The following is a 21,397-nucleotide window of genomic DNA, read 5'->3' on the forward strand; positions in this document are numbered from 1 at the left end:
AGCATATAAGGAACGGCTGCTGGAATTGGGTATGTCTAGTTTAATGAAGAGAAGGACGAGGGGGGACAGGATAACAGTGTTCCAATATCTCAGGGGCTGCCACAAAGAAGAGGGAGTCAAGCTATTCTCCAAAGCCCCTGAAGGCAGGAGAAGAAGCAACGAATGGAAACTAACCAAGGAGAGAAGCAACCTGGAACTAAGGAGAAACTTCCTGACCGTTAGAACAATTAACCAGTGGAACAACCTGCCTCCAGAAGCGGTGAATGCTCCAACACTGGAAGTTTTTAAGAAGAGACTGGACAGCCATTTGTCTGAAATGGTATAGGGTGGACTAGATGACCTCCAAGGTCCCTTCCAACTTTATTATTATTATGGATCATCGCACAGTCAGCCAGATGTTCAGATTGGATTTGGCATTTTGTCTACCTATCAGTCCTTACCCAGGACCTGGGATAGGCAGATGTGGATGTTTGATGGTATTACAGGTATCGTCGCAGGATGGAAGCAGTTCCTAGTAAGGCCGCCTTTTGCAATTGACTAATAGCGAATTTGTCAATGCCAATGGTGTTCAAGTGGTGCTCCAGTTGTTTTGGGATTGCACCCAAGGAGCCTATGACTATTGGTACTACCCTTGCTTGCTTTTGCCACAGTCTTTCTATTTCTATTTGTAGGTCTTTGTATTTTGTTATCTTCTCCAGTTCTTTCTCTCTATTCTGCTGTCTCCAGGCACTGCCACATCCACTATCCAGACTTTTTTGTCTTTCTTATCGACAATTGTTAAGTCTGGGGTGTTATGTTGCAGGTGCTTGTCTGTTTGAATTCTGAAGTCCCAGAGCAGTTTAATTTTATCATTTTCTATGACTTTCTCTATTTTATGATCCCACCAGTTTTTGCTTACAGGCAAATGATATTTTTTGCAGATCTTCCAATGCACCATTGTTGCTACTTTGTCATGCCGCTGCTTGTAGTCAGTCTGTGCAATCTTCTTGCAACAGCTTACCAAGTGGTCCACTGTTTCTTCAGCTTCTTTGCATAGGCGGCACTTACTGTCTGTTGCTGTCTTCTCAATTTTGACTTTATATGCATTTGTCCTTAAGGCTTGGTCTTGTGCATTTGTCCGAATTGGTCTTGGGCCATAAGAATTTTCCTCTCTTAGCCATTTCCAGCTCTTAGCCATTGCCAGGTCTTGTTATTATCTGCTTTCCCAGCTATTTTTTTAATGTATTGGCCATGTAGTGCTTTGTCTTCCCATGTTGTTGTTGTTGTTATGGATCATCGCACAGTCAGCCAGATGTTCAGACTGGATTTGGCATTTTGCCTACCTATCGAGTCCTTACCCAAGACCTGGGATAGGCAGATATGGATGCTTGATGGTATTACAGATATCGTCGCAGGATGGAAGCAGTTCCTAGTAAGGCCGCCTTTTGCAATTGACTAATAGCGAAATTGTCAATGCCAGTGGTGTTCAAGTGGTGCTCCAGTTGTTTTGGGATTGCACCCAAGGAGCCTATGACTATTGGTACTACTATAAGTAGTACCAATAGTCATAGTATATATGACTATATATTATATAGTTGTTGTTGTTGTTGTTATTATTATTATTATTATTATTATTATTATTATTATTATTATTATCTCTTTCTCTCCCTTTTCCCTTCTGCCCTTTCCCCGTTATTTTTATTTGTATTTTATACATCAGCGACGTTAATAAAATTATTCTTTAAAAAAAAAAAAAGTACCGTTGGCTCAATGGTAGCCCTGAGGGAGAAGCTTTTGAATACCCTTATACCAAAATGCTTAGCTTTGCCTTCTACAGCGAGAACACAAACACACCAGAATGCAGATGTTGTTACCTAATTTATGGATCCTGATTCTTGGACGGGGGGGGGTTCTTTGCCGTTCTCCCCTCCCCCTCTTCTCTGGCCAAAGTCAGTGTCCTCTTGCCCGCTGCTCTGTCCAGCTCAGCTGATCAAGGAGGGTTATGCAATTGTGTTTCCCAGCTGAAGATGTGCCAGGATAGCTGGGCCTTTGAAATAACTGGTGGGGAGGGGAGAGAGAGAAAGGGGGAAGACATTTTAAAGAGAGAGAGTCCTGGCAGAGGCGGGGGGGGGGGTTGTTGAATGCAGAAGTAGCTCTCAATATAAATTGCATGCAAAGCCACCGGGGCGCAGAATCCCACGGTGAGATTGCGGAGGTCTCTGCTGGTGAAATCTGGCAGTGTTTGTCACGTTTAGCAACTCCAGGAGGTGTGGATTTCAACTCCCAGAATTCCTCAGCCGGCCATATTTCTTAAAGTCACTACAGTTGAGAAACACTGCTCTAGACCAGGGCTTTTCAACCTTTTCACCCATTGGGCCACTTTTAGGATATGGCAGTATCCACCGTCGCCTAGCAAGGTGTCACAAACTTGATGACTAAAAATAAAAAAAAGGAAAAAAGTGATAAAGTACAGGTAGTCCTCGACTTACAACAGTTCGCTTAGTGACTGTCCGAAGTTACAATGGCACTGAAAAAACTGCCCCCCAAGCCACAACCGAGGCATAGAGCACCTGCCTGCCCACCCAGTGGCGCTCTTCCTCCTGTCTGAAGTTTTCATTGTTGTAGCATTTCTGTTGAGGATTGGCAACAAAGGTGGGGTGGGGGGTGTTTGGTTTTTATTCCCCCCCCATCTGCTGGGTGGTTGCAGCAAGTTTTGGTCACTTCACATGACCCTGGGATACTGTGACCGTCATAAATATGAATCAGTTGCCAAACATCTGAATGTAAATCACAAAACCCTGGAGATGCTGCAACATTCCAGCTGATCGGCGCTTCTTCTGGGCTCAGCAGAAGCGCCAGGATCAGTGCTGCTTTCCAGCTGATTGGTGCTTCTTCAGGGCTCTGCAGAAGCACCAGGATCAGCGCAGAGCTCCAACTGGAGCCTGGCGCTGATCCTGGCGCTTCCACTGAGCCCTGACAGCCCCGAAGAAGCACCAATCATCTGGAAAGTGGCAGTGATCCTGGCGCTTCCGCTGAGCCCTGACAGCCCTGCAGCTCCAGCCATCTCTCGCTCAGGCTTGTGGGGTACTGCCACCGGTTCAGCTCATTCCCCTCCCCCGCTATCACTTTTCTAAGATGGTCACGTACCACCTGCCAGGTGCCAATGTACTACAGGTGGTACCCGTACCACTGGTTGAAAAGCCCTGCTCTAGAATATGGTGATCATGTTACCTGGTTTGATAAGGAAACATCTGCAAGAAAAACACCAAGATCAGAGAGCACCAAGGACCCAACATTCGTCCTCCTCCTCTTCCTCCTCCCCCTTGCAAATCTCTCTCCCTTCTAGAACTGATGATGGTACCTAGTTGGGTAATGAAACGTCTGCCAGAAAACCATCAAGCTCAGAGAGCACCAAGGATCCCATAGTCGTCGTCGTCCTCCTCCTCCTCCTTGCAAATCTCTCTCCCTTCTAGAACTGATGATGTTACCTAGTTGGGTAATGAAACGTCTGCCAGAAAACCATCAAGCTCAGAGAGCACCAAGCACTCCACAGTCCTCCTCCTTCTCCTCCCCCACTCCCCCCTGCAAACCTCACTCCCTTCTAGCACTGATGATGTTACCTAATTGGGTCATGAAACGTCTGCAAGAAAGCCAAGCTCAGAGAGTAGCAAGGACACCCCCCTCCCCCCCAAAAAAACTTGGCATTTCTTTCCCAATTCCACCCCTCCCTGCCTCCCATTGCACTGGTCCCTTCCTCTGATGGAACTCCCCCTCCTTGCTTTTCTTCTTATTCAAGAAAAAAAAATGTTTTCTTTTCTTAAATGATGCATTTTGCTCTTTAGCATCTTTTCTTAAAGTGCAGCCAGTTTGGGGAATGAAAAGAAACTCAACAGAGTTTCTCCCTGTAGTACAATTTGTCCTTTTCAAAGGCTGCTTCCCCCCCCCCCATCCCTCAAGTACACAGACACCAATGCACGCACACACAAATACACACACTTTCTTTGGCAAGCAACAATGGCCCTTTTTACGGGAAGCTTAACATGGATAATTCTCCTTTCTTGGCTGAAGGGTAAGTGTGTTATTCCACTGTTGCTTCTTTAATTGATTTTCTATTAATTCTGCTGATCAATCCGATTAAGCACAAATGAAATTATTTTTCTTCCTTTTCGAGGGACCCTCTTTTGGTTTTTATTTGTGCGGGGAGGGGGGGAAACTTCTGTGTCTTTTGTTGTGGGTTGGCTGCCCCTGGCAACAAAAGGACTTTGTGAGTTCCTGTGTGCAGGAAAAGGCTGTTTGAATTCAAGGAAACCAAGGCAGGGAAAAGTCTTGTGAAAAAGCACATCCTAAACGAGCAATTTGAAGTCCGCAGAGCTGAAGGGGGGGGGGACTCTTGATTTGAAATCCAAAACAATCATGAAATCTTGACAGACATCAAATTCTCCAACTGGCTTACCTGTCAAGAAAATTATGAGAATCAAATCTTTGTGATAGAGCCCCAGCTCTCTAAGAGAAAGGTTAGACTGGCCATTAGACCCAGTCAGAATTGTTAAAAATTTATTTATTTATTTATTTATTTATGAGACTTATATACCGCTTTAAGTGCAAGCACTCTCTAAGCGGTGTACACCAGTAAGCAATGTGTGTACACATAATGATGGTGAAAATGCGACTCCCGGGCATAATTATAAATGGAATGAATTATATTTTCCCAACGAAAGCTTGGCAACCTTTTAATATAGTAAAATACTTTAATTAAAGTATTTTAACTTTAAACTCTCCTGGTGAACGCGCTTTATTCATTCCATGAATAAAGGTTTTCTGAGGTTTTCGCGGGTATTTGTATGTAGGTCTTTGGTTGTTCGGGTTTTCTCCCGCGTAAAGCACGAAACTGAAAACACCAGCCTGAAGATGACGAATGAGACTTCGTCGAAACGTTGCCAAGACACTTCCAATTATTGCCTCCAACAATCTGGAATAGTTTAGCTAAATTAGGGGACTGGAGGGTAAACCATACAATGAACAAAGAAGAAGTGAAGGACTAGGGGTGACATATGATAGCAGTGTTCCAATATTTGAGGGGCTGCCATAAAGAAGAAGAGGGGGGGTCAACCTATTCTCCAAAGCACCTGAAGGCAGGAAAAGAAACAATGAATGGAAACTATTCAAGGAGAGAAGCAACCTGGAAATAAGGAGGAATTTCCCTAGAACAATTAACCAGTGGAATGGTTTGCCTCCTGTGGTTGTGGATGTTCCATCACTGGAGGTTTTAAAGAAGAGATTGGACAGCCATTTGTCTGAAATGGTATAAGGTCTCCTGCTTAAGCAGGGGGTTGGACTAGAAGACCTCCAAGGTCCCTTCCAACTCTGTCATTCCATATCCCTTCCAACTCTGTCATTCCATATTCTGTATTCTCCACATCTGGCATGAGGTACCTAAAGCGTTTATGATTTAAGAACTGCAAACAGATTAATGGTGATAATGAACTGGAGTTGATCATTAATCATTGGTGGCACTGCCCTCTCTGTGCCAGTGATAAATGAACTGGTGTGATCCATTTCTCCAAGCACTGTAAAACAAGTGAGGTCACTGGAGATAAAATGTGGAGGGAAATGAAGACATTGCTTGCTTTTAATTTAAATTTATAAGGTAGACCTCGATTTACGACCACAACTGAGCCCAAAATTTCTTTTGCAAAAGGAGACAGTTGTTAAATGAGTTTTGCCCCATTTTATGACCTTCCTTGCCATAGTTGTTAAGTGAATCACTGAAATTGTTACGTTAATAACTGAAATCAGTCTCCTTACGATTGGCCCAAGGTCACCCAATTGGCTTTCACAGCTAAGGCAGGACTAGAACTCACTGTCTTCTGGTGATTCGCCCAAAGTCACCCAGCCGGCTTTTGTGCCTAAGGCAGGACTCAAATTCACCATCTCCCAGTTTCTGGTCTGCTGCCTTAACCACTAGACCAGGGGTAGGCAACCTTGGCTGTTTTATGACTCGTGGACTTCAACTCCCAGAATTCCTGAGCCAGCATGGCTCAGCTTGGAAACCTCTCCCATTTCCCTCAGCATGGCTGGCTCAGGAATTCTGGGAGTTGAAGTCCACAAGTCATAAAAGGGCCAAGGTTGCCTACCCCTGCACTAGACCAAACTGGCTACATTAATCAAAGAAACTCCTAGTGCAGTGGTTCTCAACCTGTGGGTCGGGACCCCATTTGGGGTCGAACGACCATTTCACAGGGGTCGCCAAACAACATAGTCCACCATTTTTTTCCCGCTTTTCCTTAGCTGTGCTACTCCCTTTTATTCTACTGGCTTTTGAAAGCCAATAGAATAGACTCTCTTGAATAGAGTCTAATTCTATTGGCTTTCAAAAGCCAATAGGAATTGTCCAGGCTGTCTCTGCCCTGCTGAGCCCGCCAAAAGTCCCATTCTGCAAACGGTGCTGCACCAGTTGAGTAGTCCTCGACTTACGATCTGTTGAATAGTCCTCGATTTACGACCGGTCGGGGGTCGCGGCATTAAAAAGGTTGAGAACCACTGTCCTAGTGACTAAAAACATTACTCAAAGAGACTCCCCTCTCCTGCTCCCATCCCCTGAAAAATATAACGCTTTCTTTATTCACCCCAGATCTCGGAGGAGGGCGCAGCTTCCTCATCCAAAATGTCCGTCTGCAGAAATGCATCCATGCCTCGCCTCACAAAGCTGAGCGGGTCGGTCTGTCCGACTGCAAGGCACACTCCCCACAGCACCAGTGGAGCTGGGATGGGGCTGCCTTGGCCCTGGTCAACCAACACACGAGGGAATGCCTGGCTGTCTCCAACGCAGAAGAACTGGCAGTAGCCCAGCTGGACCCGTGTGGGGAGGGGTCACTTCAGAGGTGGTCCTGCAGCAAGAAAGGCCACCTGACCTTACAAGGACACGGTCTTCATCTCAGCACGAAGCTGGGAGGACATCACACCTTCCTCTCCCGGGAGAAAGACCGGTTCAGCAAGTGGAGGACAGATACCGGGTCAATCGTCTGTGCCACGGATCTGGCGAGAGCAGCGGGAATCGGCGAGCCAAGGGGGCCGTCCTCGGACACCTTGGAGGGGGAACCCGAAAGTAAGCTAAAGATGGATGTTTTCATAGAATAAAGATGGTCCTCCACTTATGACATTCATTTAGCAACCGTTTGAGGTTACAATGTCACTGAAGCAAGTGACTTAAAATGGAGTCCTTTCACTTGTGATTATTGTAGGTTCCCCACTATCATGTGGTCAAAATTAGGACATTTGGCAATTAGCATGGATTTATAGCAATAGCACTTTTTTAAAAAAAATATTTTTTATTTTTCCAAACTCTCCCCCATACATATACCGTGATATTTATCAGATGTTAACATACATTCTTTTTACATTCATGTATAAGATACTTTTAATAAAATGAAATAAATACATACACATGACTTTTGGTGTTGCTCGCCCATTTCCCCTTTCACTGTATCCACACTCCTTCTTCTCTACCTTCTTTCTCCCTTTCGTCTCTTCCCTACTTCCCTCTTCTTCCTCTCCTCTCCTTCACCACTCTCCTCCCCTTTCTCCCCACTTCTCCTCTTCTCCTCCAACCTTCCTACTTCCTTCTCCCCTCCTTTACTCTTTTCTCTCTCCTCTCCTTTCTTCCCTCTCATCCCTCTTCAGATACAATTCAGGGGTAATGTCCGAGCAACTCCTCTCTCCAAATTTCCCTATCTGGCAATAGCACTTTTATATACTGCTTCATAGTGCTTTGCATATGATAGACAGACAGACAGACAGACAGACAGACAGACACACACAGAGAGAGAGAGAGAGAGAGAGAGAGAGAGAGAGAGAGAGAGAGATTACAGGTAGGTAGGTAGGTAGGTAGGTAGAGAGAGAGAGATATTAGAGAGAGAGATACAGAGAGAGAGATTATAGGTAGGTAGGTAGATAGGTAGGTAGGTAGGTAGGTAGGTAGGTGGGTAGGTAGACAGACAGACAGACAGACAGATAGATAATAGAAAGATGGATGGATAGGTGGGTGGGTGGATGTATAGATGTAGCACTAGCAATAGCATTTAGACTTATATACTGCCTCATAGCACTTTTACAGCCCCTCTCTAAGCAGTTTACAGAGTCAGCATTTTGCCCCCAACAATCTGGGTCCTCATTTTACCAACCTCAGAAGAAGGGAAGGCTGAGTCAACCTTGAGCTGGTCAGGATCGAACTCCTAACAGTGAGCTGAATTAACCTGCAGCAGTGCATTCTAACCACTGTGCTGCCACAGCTCTTGGTTGGCTATTAGATATTAGGATCCTAGATAGCAGTAGCACTTAGACTTATATCCCACTTGACAGTGCTTTACAAACCTCTCTAGGCCAGGGGTAGGCAACCTTGGCTCTTTTTTGACCCAGAATTCCTGAGCCAGCATGGCTCAGCTTGGAAACCTCTCCCTTTCCCCTCAGCATGGCTGGCTCAGGAATTCTGGGAGTTGAAGTCCACGAGTCATAAAAGAGCCAAGGTTGCCGACCCTTGGCCTAGGCGGTTTACAGAGTCAGCCAGTTGTCCCCAACAGTCTGGGTCCTCATTTTACCAACCTCAAAAAGATGAAAGAATGAGTCAACCTTGAGCTAGTCAGGATCGAACTGCTGGCAGTCGGCAGAATTATAGCCTGCAATACGGCATTCTAACCACTGCGCCACCAGGGCTCCTCGGTTACGACAGTTGCAGAATCCCCAGGTCACTATTTGCAATTTTCCGACAGGTAAAGTCAGTGGGGGCAGCTTGATTCCTTTAATGACCGCGGGATCAGCTTAACAAATGCAATGATTCGCTTAATAATAGAGACCCAAAGAAGGCTATAAAATTGGGTGTGATTCATTCAACAAGAAGCTCAGTTAGCAATAGAAATTCTAGTTCCAATTGTGGTCATAAGTTGGGGACCACCTGTACCGTACTACTTGCGGTGTGTCAGCTCTTTGAGGTAGATCAGATAGAAAAAACAAATCCAAGAGTACTAATACTACCTTTCTTGCAAGGTTATAGTAATAGAATCTTGCACATCCCTCTCCCTTAACTTTAGGGTCCCTTATATGAGATGCTTCTCTACAGGTCTCCTCCTTCTCCTCCTCCTCCTCCTCCTCTTCCTCCTCCTCCTCCTCCTCCTCCTCCTCCTCCTCCTCCTCTCCCCCCATCCCCACTCCCTTCTAGCACTGATGATGTTACCTAGTTGGGTCATGAAATGTCTGCCAGAAAACAACCAAGCTCGGAGAGCACCAAGAACCCCACGGTTGTCCTCTTCCTCCTCCTCTCCCCCCATCCCCACTTCCTTCTAGCACTGATGATGTTACCTAGTTGGGTTATGAAATGTCTGCCAGAAAACAACCAAGCTCGGAGAGCACCAAGAACCCCACGGTTGTCCTCCTCCTCCTCCTCTCCCCCCATCCCCACTCCCTTCTAGCACTGATGATGTTACCTAGTTGGGTCATGAAATGTCTGCCAGAAAAGAACCAAGCTCAGAGAGCATCAAGGACCCCGCAACTCTTATTATGCTCTGGAAACAAACTCCTTATGTCCAACCACACTTGGCCAACAGAGAATTCTCTTCTGTTCTCTCTGTGTCTTGGATGCACTGAAGAAAAGATAGAATTTCTGAACCTTCTGAGAACACTTTTTTTTTTTTTTTTGCAGATAAAACAGTTGGTTCCCTTGAGATCTACACCCCTCCTGTGAAGGCCACGACATTCTTAATGATCCATTTGGAAAGCCAGTCCTATGTCACCAGCAGACTTCCAGTGTCCAACAACAGACACCTTGAAGCAGATGACAGTGAGTATGGAGGTGCCACCAGGACCATGAGAAACTAGCTGAGCCTTGATGTTAAGGGGTGTCCCGGGAAAGAGTTCAAAAATTTAGTCAGAAGTGCAAGTTCTCAAACTCACCCCTTCTTGATCTGCACCGGTGTCATGTCAACAACTCTATCTCAGCCACGGATACTGAAAAAGTGGCTGCCACGTCTTCTTGAAGCCTGCGTGGCCCTCTTTTAAAGCCACCAACAGCAGGACCATCACTGAATTAGTCATTGAAATGTTCATCCCTCTAAAACATGGGTCTCCAAACTTGGCGTGGCTGGCAAGTCTTAGAGTTTTAAAGACCCCCTGCCCTAAAAAAAATGAACATGGCATACAAGAAAGATGCTTAAGGTACTTCCATTGTTCGACAAAAGGAACACCCATCTTATTTTGCTGGCATCTTCTACAGCCGGGCTAAGGATCAGTAAAGACCCATTAGCAGGGTATGCGCAGTGAGGGAGATTGAAATCCAGCAAACAACATGGTAGATTCATCGGGGTGCGTTGTGTCAGTTTGGCCTCAGTAAACAGAGATTCTTTCTGGCTCTCCATTCAGGAGATCTTTGTTCCATTCTGTCTTCTTCTCCTTTTTCACTCCAGAAACATATCCTCCACATCAAAAGCACCAGGAGAAGGCTACTGGTCCCCCAAATCTAGGTAAGGAAGTGGATATTAAAAGTAAGAGAGACGTTGTGATGGTTACAGACATAAAAGGTTTTTTAAAGAAAAACCAATACTTTCATAGGGATCTTCTTGAGAACTTCCCTGTACAAGAGAAGTCTATCTGGAAGCTTCACATGCACACTTCCCTCTTTTCTAGGTCACTTTGGTGGGTTGGAAGAGTTTTCTGACTTGGATATGTTGCTTGAGTATATGGACAACTAGCCAACCACAGAGATCTTATCCTTCCTGCTCTTATCTTAGCCTCTGGAAGGCCATCTAAGCTTACAGTCCTAAAATCCTGTGGCAATAGGTTCCACAAGTCATCCTTTTATGACATGACAAAGAAGAGGATTTTTTTTTTTAGTCTGTCTGGAATCCTCTGCCAATCTGACACCAATTTCTTTGGAGATACAGAAATATGGAAAAATCTTTCACTGAATCAGAAACTGGTTGCGTTCCCACATCACATTATGCCACCCTTTGTTTTAACTCTGGCTTATAAAAAAACAACAACAACACAAAAGCGCCTGGGTTCTTATCACATGCTAAGCCACAATTCACAAATCATGCTACTTTGCATAGGAGATCTCAGACCAGCAGAAGCTTTTGTGGGTCTTCAGAGGGGAAAATGTGGGGCTGTAGGTTGGCACATGTTATTTCTGTTTTCCATCATCCAGCTGGTGGACAGGAGTGGTCATTATGAGATGAGCAAATAGGTACCAAACCCTGCTGGTCCTTGGTAGCATCCGATGAACCAAAAAGAGAGTGAACATTGTTGGGGAAACTAAAAATGTCCTAACGATGAAGAACAATGGCTAGCAAAGAAAGGATGCTGAGACTCTAGAAAGAGTGCAGAGAAGAGTATCAAAAGTGATTAGGGGTTGGAGGCTAAAACATATGAAGAACGGTTGCTGGAACTGGGTATGAGTAGTCCAGGGATAGGCAACCTTGGTTCTTTTATGACTCATGGACTTCAACTCCCAGAATTCCTGAGCCAGACATGATAGCAGTGTTCCAATATTTGAGGGGCTGCCACAAAGAAGAGGGAGTCAAGCTATTCTCCAAAGGACCTTCATGCAGAACAAGAAGCAATGAGTGGAAACTAATCAAGGAGAGAACCAACCTAGAACTAAGGAGAAATATTTTTGGTGATGAAAACAATCAGTAGTATGGCTTCCTGCTTGAGCAGGGGGTTGGACTAGAAGACCTTCCAACTCTGTTGTTCTGTTGTCCTGTTATTCTCTGAGTGTTGCTTAGATAACTACTCTGTCCCCCAAGGTTACCCACAGATTCCATTATCTGCTTGAGCAGGGGAGAATTTTCCCAACAATTAGAGCAATTAATCAGTGGAACATCTTGCTTCCAGATGTTGTGAGTGCTCCATCACTGGAGGGTTTTAAGGGGAGATTGGACAGCCATTTCTCTGAAATGGTATAAGGTCTCCTGCTTGAGTAGGGGGATGGACTAGAAGACTTCCAACTGTTACTCTTGGTGCGAAGGTGCTTGTGATGTTCCCTTCTGTAGGTCTCAGCTGGAGAACAACCCTGCTCGTTCTGTGTCCTCTGGCCTTCATCCTGGGGATAATCATCCTGACGTTCAATATCCAATCCAAAAAGTAAGTGCTAGGCTAGGGCCGTGTGGGGTTGGGAGGAATTCTCATTCTTTATTTATGGGATGTTTATATGGCCACCATAACCCCACTCTGGGTGACTCAAGAGGGTCTGCTTCGGTGGCTGTAGGAAGAAGAAGCTGTTAGCTTTGAAGAGCCGGCAGATGAGCTGTGAGGAACACCAGCCTTCACCAGGAACGGTCAGCCCCACCTCCAAGATGCGCATCATCCCTGCCTCACCTTCTCCTTCGCTCAAGCATGGTGAGATCTTGATCGAATGGAAAGACGGGACCACCACCTCGCTCTTTGACCATTCCTACTAGCTGACCTACTCCATCTTCTCCTGACTGAATCTCTTGAAATCCTGTTTTTCTTAGCAGAGCTCTTTTGCTCACACTTCTATAGCTGTTCTCCTGCGGATTATGATGTAGACCAAGGGGTCTTCAAACTTGGCCCTTTTATGACTTGTGGACTTCAACTCCCAGAATTCCTCAGCCAGCATGCCTGGCTGAGGAATTCTGGGAGTTGAAGTCCACAAGTCATAAAAGGGCCAAGTTTGAAGACCCCTGATGTAGACTAATACTCTCACTAAAAAGAAAGCAAGGAAGCTGAAATGGCCTTCACACATGCCTTGTAGCTATTGTACGTTGATGACCAAACGAGGGCAGACTTGGGTCTAATTTTTGAGTGAGACACCATTCGGACTTCTAAAACATATAAAGAACGGTTGCTGGAATTGGATGTGTCTAGTTTAATGAAAAGGAGGACGTGGGGGTGACATATGATAGCAGCCTTCCAGTATTTGAGAGGTTGTCACAAAGAAGAGGGAGTCAAGCTATTCTCCAAAGCACCTGAAGGCCAGACAAGGAATAACTGATGGAAACTAATCAAGGAGTGATGCAACCTGGAATTAAGGAGAAATTTCCTGACAGTGAGAACAATTAAGCAGTACAACAGCTTCCTTTCAGAATTTGTGGGTGCTTCGTCCCTGCAGGTTTTTAAGAAGAGATTGGACAGCCATTTGTCTGAAACGGTATAGTGCAGTGGTGGCGAACCTATGGCACGGGTGCCAGAGGCGGCACTCAGAGCCCCCTCTGTGGGCACGCGCACCGTCGCTCCAGTCCTAGGCCTTCAGCTGGGTTTTATAAGGCCTTCAGCTGGGTTTTCGCTTTAGGCCTCCGCCGCCATGTGCAAAAAAAAAAAAAAAAGGTTCAATCAGTCAATTTCAACTTCTCGCGGGGAAAAAAAAAGTTCCTGCAAAATTGGAATTGATTGACCTTTTTAGTCCCACCCAGTCTGCCGTTACCACTGCAGCCATGCCCACCCAATTAGCCACACCCACTCAATGGGCCACACCCACCTGGCACCCGACGATGCATAAGTGGGTTTTGGGTTGCAGTTTGGGCACTCAGTCTCTAAAAGGTTCGCCATCACTGGTATAGTGTTTCTTGCCTGAGCAGGAGATTGGACTAGAAGACCTCCAAGGTCCCTTCCAGCTCTGTGATTCTAAGTACAGCCATCCCTTCAAAGAAGAGGGGGGGGTCAAGCTATTCCCCAAAGCACCTGAGGGCAGGACAAGAAGCAACAGATGGGAACGAATCAAGGAGAGAAGCAACCTAGAACTAAGGAGAAACTTGTTGACAATGAGAACAATTAATTAATGGAACAACAGAAGTTGTGGGTGCTCCAACACTGGAGGTTTTTAAGAAGAGACCGGACAGCCATTTGTCTGAGATGATATAGGGTCTCCTGCTTGAGCAGGGGGTTGGACTAGAAGACCTCTAAGGTCCCTTCCAGCTCTGTTATTCTGTTATGCTCAGGACTAGGTTGCAAAAGCATTTCAGAGAATGAGGTCCAGCATCTTCCGCATTATTGACAAGGAAACTCTTTGGACAAGCTACTACAGAATCCCCAGGCATACCTTGAAGAGGTTAGCTTTTATTGGCAGAGAGATATTTAACTTGCTTGCTTGTTGGATGGATATCCACTTCTTGTTAACATACTGACAACCACATTCATTAAGCAATAAGGTCATGCTAGCCGTGTGTGATTGCCCTTGTGTGAATGCAGAGAAAAGTTAGTAATTTGCCTGGTCTACACTTGGCACACCTGAACCCACAATAATTGTTCAGAGCTTGGAGACTTTATGCTTGAAGGCGCTTCAGAAACTTTTCCTAGGACAAAATGCAGTTTATTTCTAAAAGCATAGCTACTGAGCTGACTAACAATGATGGGCTTTTTAAAGCCCAAGTTTAAAGTATAAGTCAGCAGTGTTTTTCATCCTTGCCAAATTTAAGAGGTGTTGACTTCAACTCCCAGAATTCCCCAGCCAGCCACGCTGGGGAATTCTAGGAGTTGAAGTCCTGACTTAAAGTAGCCAAGGTTGAGAAACACTGGTATAGTGTTTAGACCAGGGGTAGGCAACCTTGGCTCTTTTAGGACTTGTGGACTTCAACTCCCAGAATTCCTAAGCCAGACACACTGAGAGGAAAGAGAAAGGTTTCCAAGCTAAGCCCTGCTGGTTCAGGAATTCTGGGAGTTGAAGTCCACGAGTCATAAAAGAGCCAAGGTTGCCTACCCCTGGCCTAGGAGGCTCACCGCTTAGAACAGGAGACCTTATACCAGGGGTAGACAACCTTGGCTCTTTTATGACTGATGGGCTTCAACTCCCAGAATTCCTGAGCCAGCATGGCTCAGCTTGGAAACCTCTCCCTTTCCCCTCAGCATGGCTGGCTCAGGAATTCTGGGAGTTGAAGTCCACGAGTCATAAAAGAGCCCAGGTTGCCTACCCCTGGCCTAGTCTATTAAGCCTGACAGGAGTAGATTATCAGAAACTGGTAGGTCTAGTCCACGGGTAGGCAGCCTTGGCTCTTTTATGACTCGTGGACTTCAACTCCCAGAATTCCTGAGCCAGCCACGCTGAGGGGAAAGGGAGAGGTGTCCAAGCTGAGCCATGCTGGCTCAGGAATTCTGGGAGTTGAAGTCCACGAGTCATAAAAGAGCCAAGGTTGCCTACCCCTGGTTTAGACCAAGTTCCAGAACTGCGTACAGGTAGTCCTCGACTTACAACAGTTCATTTAGCGACCAAAATTACAACAGCGTTGAAAAAAGACTATTTTTCAGAGTTAACGATTTTTGTAGTATTCCCATGATCAGGTGATCAAAATTCAGATGCTTGGCAACTGGTTCATACTTATGTCCACGGCTGTGTCGTAAGGTCATGTGATCGCCTTTTGCGACCTCCTGACCAGCAAAGACAATGGGGGAAGCCAGACCCACTGAACAACCAGGTGACTTAAGTTAACATCGGGCAGGGATTCACTTAGCAACTATGGCAAGAAAGGTCGTAAAACGGGACAACATCCACTTAACAAATGTCTCACTTAATAACAGAAACTTGGGGCTCAATTGTGGTCATAAGTCGAGGACTGTCTGTATAAAACAAAAGCGTTCCCTTTTTCTTTTTGGTTTTCCATTGTAAAGTGTTGATCAAGAGGATGCTTTGTTTTAAATCCGTGTCAGAATAAAATAAAAAGCGTGTTTAAAGTCAAGTCCAATTTCTCAGAAGGAGGCACCCTATCACAGATCATGCTATTGTAATCCTGCAGATTTGACTCTTTCAATAAATTGAACCCTCTAGAGCAGTGTTTCTCAACCTTGACAATTTTAAGGCATGTGGACTTCAACTCCCAGAATTCCACAGCCAGCATTGCTGGCTGTGGAATTCTGGGAGTTGAAGTCCACACGCCTTAAAATTGTCAAGGTTGAGAAACACAGCTCTAGAGCACAGTAGAGTAGTCTTGCTGGATTCATTCCAAAAGCCTTCCCAGGCTAAGTTGCCCGGAGGAGTCTCAGAAAGAGAGATGGGGTGGAATCTCCTGTGATTAACTCCATCTAAGACTGGAGCTTCTCTCATTAGGATCAAGTCCTTCGAGTGATCTTCTGCTTAGGACCCAACTAACTAAGACCTAGCAAGGGGAGACAACAAAGATCCAACTTGATCTGTATGGGCTTTTTGGATGAATCCAGACAGACTGTTTCTGCGTTAGCCTTCCTCAACATGGCACCCTCCGGAAGTATGCACTAAGTCCCAGAATGTGGAGTGGGGGTTCTTGGTGCACTCCGAGCTTGTTTTTTTTTTTCCTTGCAGAGGTTTCATGACCCAACGATGTAACATCATCAGTCCTAGAAAGGAGTGGGGTTTGTGGAGAGGAGGACTGTAGGGTCGGTCCTTGGTGCTCTCTGAGCCTGACTGCTTTCTTGCAGACATTTCATTGCCCAGCTAGGTAACATCATTAGTGCTAGAAGAGAGTGTGGCTTGCAGGGAGGAGGAGGAAGAGGAGGGGGAGGAGACGACTGTGGGGTCCTTGGTGCTCTTTGAGCCTGGCTGCTTTCTTGCAGACATTTCATTGCCCAGCTAGGTAACATCATTAGTGCTAGAAGAGTGTGGCTTGCGGGGAGGAGGAGGAAGAGGAGGAAGAGGAGGAGGAGGAGGAGGACTGTGGAGTCCTTGGTGCTCTCTGAGCCTGGTTGCTTTCTTGCAGACATTTCATTGCCCAGCTAGGTAACATCATTAGTGCTAGAAGAGAGGGTGGCTTGCAGGGAGGAGGAGGAGGAGGAGGAGGAGACTGAGAGTTCTTGGTACACTCTGAGCTTGGTTGTTTTCTTGCAGACATTTCATTACCCAATCTGGTAACATCATCAGTGATAGTGACTGTGGGATTTTGCTCCTGTTTTGTGAGCAGTGGCTTGCCCTGCATAAACTGGGAGAAAACTCCAACCCCGCTAGCACTGATGAGGTTACCTAGTTGGGTAATGAAACGTCTGCAAGAAGACAAGCAAGCTCAGAATTCTGGGAGTTGAAGTCCACCCACCTCAAAGTGACCAAAGTTGAGAAACACGGCTGCAAGAGTAAAAATAAAACCAGCAGTGCAACATCTGCTAAAACATTCCTGCATCCCAGGCTAGCTTTTATTCTATGGAAGAGAGAAAGTGATCAGCCTCTCTGAGGGTGCCTTGCATGTCCTCATATTCTGCAAGTCTGCAGGCCTCGCTAAGGCTCAGCCAGCGAAAGCCTTGATGCTCTGAAGAAAGCTTGATCTCCGTGTCCCGGTCCTTCAACTCAGCCAGCCAGTAGACCACCGTTTTGGGTTTGCCTCTGACCACGTAATTCAGTTCCTTCTTAAAACCTTCCAGGATGCTGAACTGGGTGGAGGCCAGGCCGGCCTCTTCCTGCGTCTCTCGCAGGGCTGTCTGCAGGTCATCTTCCCCTGGGTCCACATGGCCTAAGGAGAGAAGACAAAGCAGGGGTTTTGAAACAGGGCAGCCCCTCTCTGCCCCTGTGAGATTCTAGAGCAGTGTTGTCCAAATATGGCAAGATGGGTGGACTTCAACTCCCAGAATTCTCCAGTCAGCATGCTTTCTTGATATGCTAGGTGGCATTGGGCCAATCACTAGGAGCCGGTGAGTTTCCTTTGGCAGGAAAGACACCTGGGTGATTTGGGGGCCAATTACTGACTAGGAGATGGAGAGTTCTAGTCCTGCCTTAGCTATGTTAGGCAGCTGAGGGACTTTGGGCCAATTCCTCAGTCCAACTCACCTCCCAAGGTTGTGGCTGTAGGGCAGGGGTCTTCAAACGTGGCGCTTTTATGACTTGTGGACTTCAATTCCCAGAATTCCTCAGCCAGCATCATAAAAGGGCCAGGTTTGAAGACCCCTGCTGTAGGGTAAACAGGAGAGGAAGGAGTATTAGGTATGTTTGTCCCCTTGAGCTACCTATAAAATATATAGTAAAGGGGAAATAAAATCTAATAAATGATTAAAGTTCAAGAGAGTTGAGTGGATCCAGAGCTGATGCCAGAAACGTAGCTCAGTGTTTTTCAACCCTGGGCGACTTTAAGATAGGTGGACTTCAATTCCCAGAACTCTCCAGCCAGCAGGCTTTCTTTTTTAAAAAAAATTTTTTTTTTATTAAGTAGAAAGAAAAAAAAAAGGATTAAAAACATTGAACATGGTAAATCGTCTATGACTGACATCTCAGTCCATATTGTACATTAATTACATATAATATACCTATATACATTTCTAGTCTCTATCTCAGTTTATCTCTTTACTGTGACCTCCATTTTTTTCCCTCCATCTATAAAATTTATTCCATATTCGATAAAATTCTGTTTCTTCCTGATTTTTTAATCTTTTAGTTATCCTATCTAGTTCTGCGCAATACATAATTTTCTTTATTAGTGCTTCCCCACTTGGTACTTCCATTGCTTTCCACTTTTGAGCAAATAGTATCCTTGCTGCTGTGACCACATGGATAATTAAATATGTGTCCTCTTTATTTACATTTTTCTCTAGCATTCCTAATAATAATGTCTCCGGTTTGTATTGAATGTTTTGCCTAGTCATTTCTATTGCCCAATCCCAGACCATACGCCAATGCACTGTGCTTCTCTACATGTCCACCATACATGAAAAAAGGTGCCCTTTTCTTTTTTACATTTCCAACACATAGATGAATATCCGTAATCGCCAGCCAGCAGGCTTTCTTGATTGGCTGATCTCCAGCCAAGAACCTGTCACTGGCTCCATCTCCAGTAGAAACTGCAGGGCTATTTCAGACAACAGGGTGAGTAACGCACCTTTTGGGGGTGTCCAGTGATGGGTCCCGTATGAAGTTTGCAGAAGGAGGTACTCAACGTGGCTGTCAGTTGCGGCAGTAGCACACGCCTTTGGCATCCTCCTGAAGATAATCAAGCCACAGGCTCTTAAGCTCATGATGGTCTTGCCCAAAAGACCAGCAGCGTGCAGCAGCAGCCAAAAAAAGTTAATGCAATCCTGTGTTGTATAAACAGAGGCACAGAATCAAGATCACGCGGAGTATTAGTACCACTTTATAAAATCCTAATAAGACCACACCTGGAATACTGCAACCAATTTTGGACACCATACTACAAAAAAGATGTTGAGACTTTGGAAAAAGTACAGAGAAGAGCAACTAAGATGATTATAGGCCTGGAGACTAAAACCTACGAAGAACAGCTGCAGGACTTGGGTTTGGATAGCTAGTCTAAAGAAAAGAAGAAATAGGGGAGACATGATAGCAGTATTCTAGTATTTGAGGGGCTGCCACAAAGAAGAGGGGGTCAAATTATTCTCCAAAGCAGCAGAGGGCAGAACAAGAAACAACTGTTGGAAACTAATCAAAAAGAGAAACAACCTGGAATTAAGGAGAAACTTCCTAACAGTGAGGACAATTAACCAGTGGAAGAGAAATTGCCTTCAGAAATCGTGGATGCTCCATCACTGGAGTTTTTAAGAAGAGACTAGACAGTCACTTATCTGAAATGGTATAGGTTCTCCTGCTTGAGCAGAGGGCTGGACTAGAAAACCTCCAAGGTCCCTTCCAGATTCTATTCTGTTCCGTTCCGTTCCGTTCTAGTTCTAATCTATTCTCTTTACACAGTTCAATCCTGAGCTATATATATTTGCTTCTATTGGTTATCTGTCTGTCTGTCTGTCTGTCTATCTCATTTATATCATCTATCTATCTATATCTATCTATCTATCTGTCTATCTATCTATCTATCTATCTATCTATCTATCTATCTATCTATCTATCTATCTTATCTATATCATCTGTCTACCTATCTACATCATCTACCTATGCCATCTATCTACCTATGTCATCTATCTATCTATCTATCTATCTATCTATCTATCTATCTATAGGTCTTTGGTTGTTCGGGTTTTCTCCCGCGTAAAATTGGAAGTGTCTTGGCAACGTTTCGACGAAGTCACATTCGTCATCTTCAGGCTGGTGTTTTTAGCTTCTTGCTATCTATCTATCTATCTATCTATCTATCTATCTATCTATCTATCTATCTATCTATCTATCTATCTATCTATCTACCTACCTACCTACCTACCTACCTACCTACCTACCTACTACTAGACCAACAATCAATCAGTAAACAACATCCTATTCAAGGAACTACCAAGAACACTCCACCGATTACAAGCTACTAGCACATAAACAGAGAGCAAACCCTTCTCCTTTCTAGTCCTGATGATATTACCTAGTTGGGTTATGAAACATCCGCAAGAATTCCACCTGGCTCAGAAAGCATGGTCCTCCTCCTCTTCCTCCTTTGCGCAAGCCCCACTCCCTTCTAGCACTGATGATGTTCCCTAGTTGGGTCATGAAATGTCTGCAAGGAAACAACCAAGCGCAGAACGTACTAAGGACCCCACAGTCCTCCTCCTCCTCGTTTACAAACCTATTCCCTTCTAGCACTGATGTTACCTCGTTGGGTCATGAAACCTCTGCAGCAGTTAGAGTGCAGTACTGCAGGCCACTTTAGCTGACTGTGTTCAGCAGGTCAGCGGTTCAAATCTCACCGGCTCAAGATTGACTCAGCCTTCCATCCTTCCGGGGTAGGTAAAATGAGGACTCAGATTGTTGGGGGCAATGTAAATATATTTATACATTGCTTACTGGTGTACACTGCTTAGTTAGAGAGTGCTTGCACTTAAAGTGGTATATAAGTCTCATAAATAAACAAACAACCCATCTCAGAGAGCATCAAGACCTCCACACTTCAACTCTTGAGCTACGAATGGTTGCTTCTATTGGTCCTTTTCACAAGTGTATGATGGCCCACAGTCACTCACTGAGGGCCATAATTGAAGGTGGTCTTGAACCTGGATCTACTTATGCCATACTTAAAACTACTACACCACAAGGGCTGCGTTGGAGTTGATGCAAGACCTTCCCTCGCAATTCAGTTTTGTGATCTTGGTTTCTAGGCGCCTTTATAGGTTAAGCCGTGAGCCACCTCCCTGTTGCAACCCTATTAGCAACTAATATTTTAATATTAATGTTAATATTTAATATTATTAATAGTAGTAGTAACGGCACGTGATTGCAATCAGCTGCACTAAAAGATGCACAACCGAACAAAGCCCATCAGGTTGACACAACCCACAACCAGACACGCCTGCAAGCCCGGCGGACCCCATTGAGAACCACCAGCGGCAGCAACCCGGCATACCTGTCCAAGCAACTCTCCTAAAAAAAAAGCATGAACAGATTCCGGAAATCTGGACTTCAACTCCCATAATCCCACAGTCCTGTGGACCTGGGATTATGCGGCATGTCAACCTGTGAGGGTTGAAGTTCAGCAATTCGGAGGCTTCGGATTGGGCAACACACAACCTGACAGTATTGAGATATTTTTTTTCTATTGGGTTTTATACCTGTCGATCTTAATGAGGTCATCTTCTCGCCCAATCA

At 45.2% G+C, this 21,397-nt stretch overlaps 2 protein-coding genes across 3 annotated transcripts; one reads left to right on the plus strand and one right to left on the minus strand.

Moving 5' to 3' along the window:
- The first annotated feature begins 3,932 nt into the window (after positions 1–3,932).
- LOC120320209 lies at positions 3,933–12,587 on the plus strand. Its single transcript, XM_039369743.1, has 6 exons — positions 3,933–4,048; positions 6,611–7,084; positions 9,671–9,808; positions 10,431–10,487; positions 12,018–12,108; positions 12,233–12,587. The coding sequence occupies exons 1-6, from the start codon at positions 3,994–3,996 to the stop codon at positions 12,423–12,425; spliced, it is 1,008 nt and encodes a 335-aa protein (XP_039225677.1). The 5' UTR covers positions 3,933–3,993; the 3' UTR covers positions 12,426–12,587.
- Positions 12,588–17,041: 4,454 nt separating this feature from the next.
- Positions 17,042–21,281, minus strand: NUDT2 (nudix hydrolase 2). Of its 2 annotated transcripts, none has more exons than XM_039369748.1 (3): positions 21,156–21,281; positions 18,744–18,939; positions 17,042–17,387 (listed from the first exon to the last, which is right to left on the minus strand). In XM_039369748.1, exons 2-3 carry the CDS (start codon positions 18,877–18,879, stop codon positions 17,074–17,076), a joined length of 450 nt encoding a protein of 149 aa, XP_039225682.1. In that variant the 5' UTR covers positions 18,880–18,939; positions 21,156–21,281; the 3' UTR covers positions 17,042–17,073. The 2 variants fall into 2 exon arrangements, with proteins under 2 accessions (XP_039225682.1, XP_039225683.1); XM_039369749.1 differs by lacking the exon at positions 21,156–21,281 and adding an exon at positions 20,181–20,292.
- Between the last annotated feature and the right edge of the window lie 116 nt (positions 21,282–21,397).

Source organism: Crotalus tigris, unplaced genomic scaffold (assembly GCF_016545835.1).
Source record: "Crotalus tigris isolate CLP2741 ecotype Arizona unplaced genomic scaffold, ASM1654583v1 scf7180000021214.215828, whole genome shotgun sequence".
Classification (NCBI taxonomy): domain Eukaryota; kingdom Metazoa; phylum Chordata; class Lepidosauria; order Squamata; family Viperidae; genus Crotalus; species Crotalus tigris.

Excerpts from the sequence above, each read along its gene's own strand:
- NUDT2 (XM_039369748.1), bottom strand. The coding sequence starts at position 18,879 with ATGAGCTTAAGAGCCTGTGGCTTGATTATCTTCAGGAGGATGCCAAAG. Across the intron at positions 17,388-18,743 it reads TCACTGGACACCCCCAAAAG|GCCATGTGGACCCAGGGGAA; the intron begins GTGCGTTACTCA and ends TTCTCTCCTTAG.
- LOC120320209 (XM_039369743.1), top strand. The coding sequence starts at position 3,994 with ATGGCCCTTTTTACGGGAAGCTTAACATGGATAATTCTCCTTTCTTGG. Across the intron at positions 7,085-9,670 it reads CTTGGAGGGGGAACCCGAAA|ATAAAACAGTTGGTTCCCTT; the intron begins GTAAGCTAAAGA and ends TTTTTTTTGCAG. Across the intron at positions 9,809-10,430 it reads ACACCTTGAAGCAGATGACA|AAACATATCCTCCACATCAA; the intron begins GTGAGTATGGAG and ends TTTTCACTCCAG.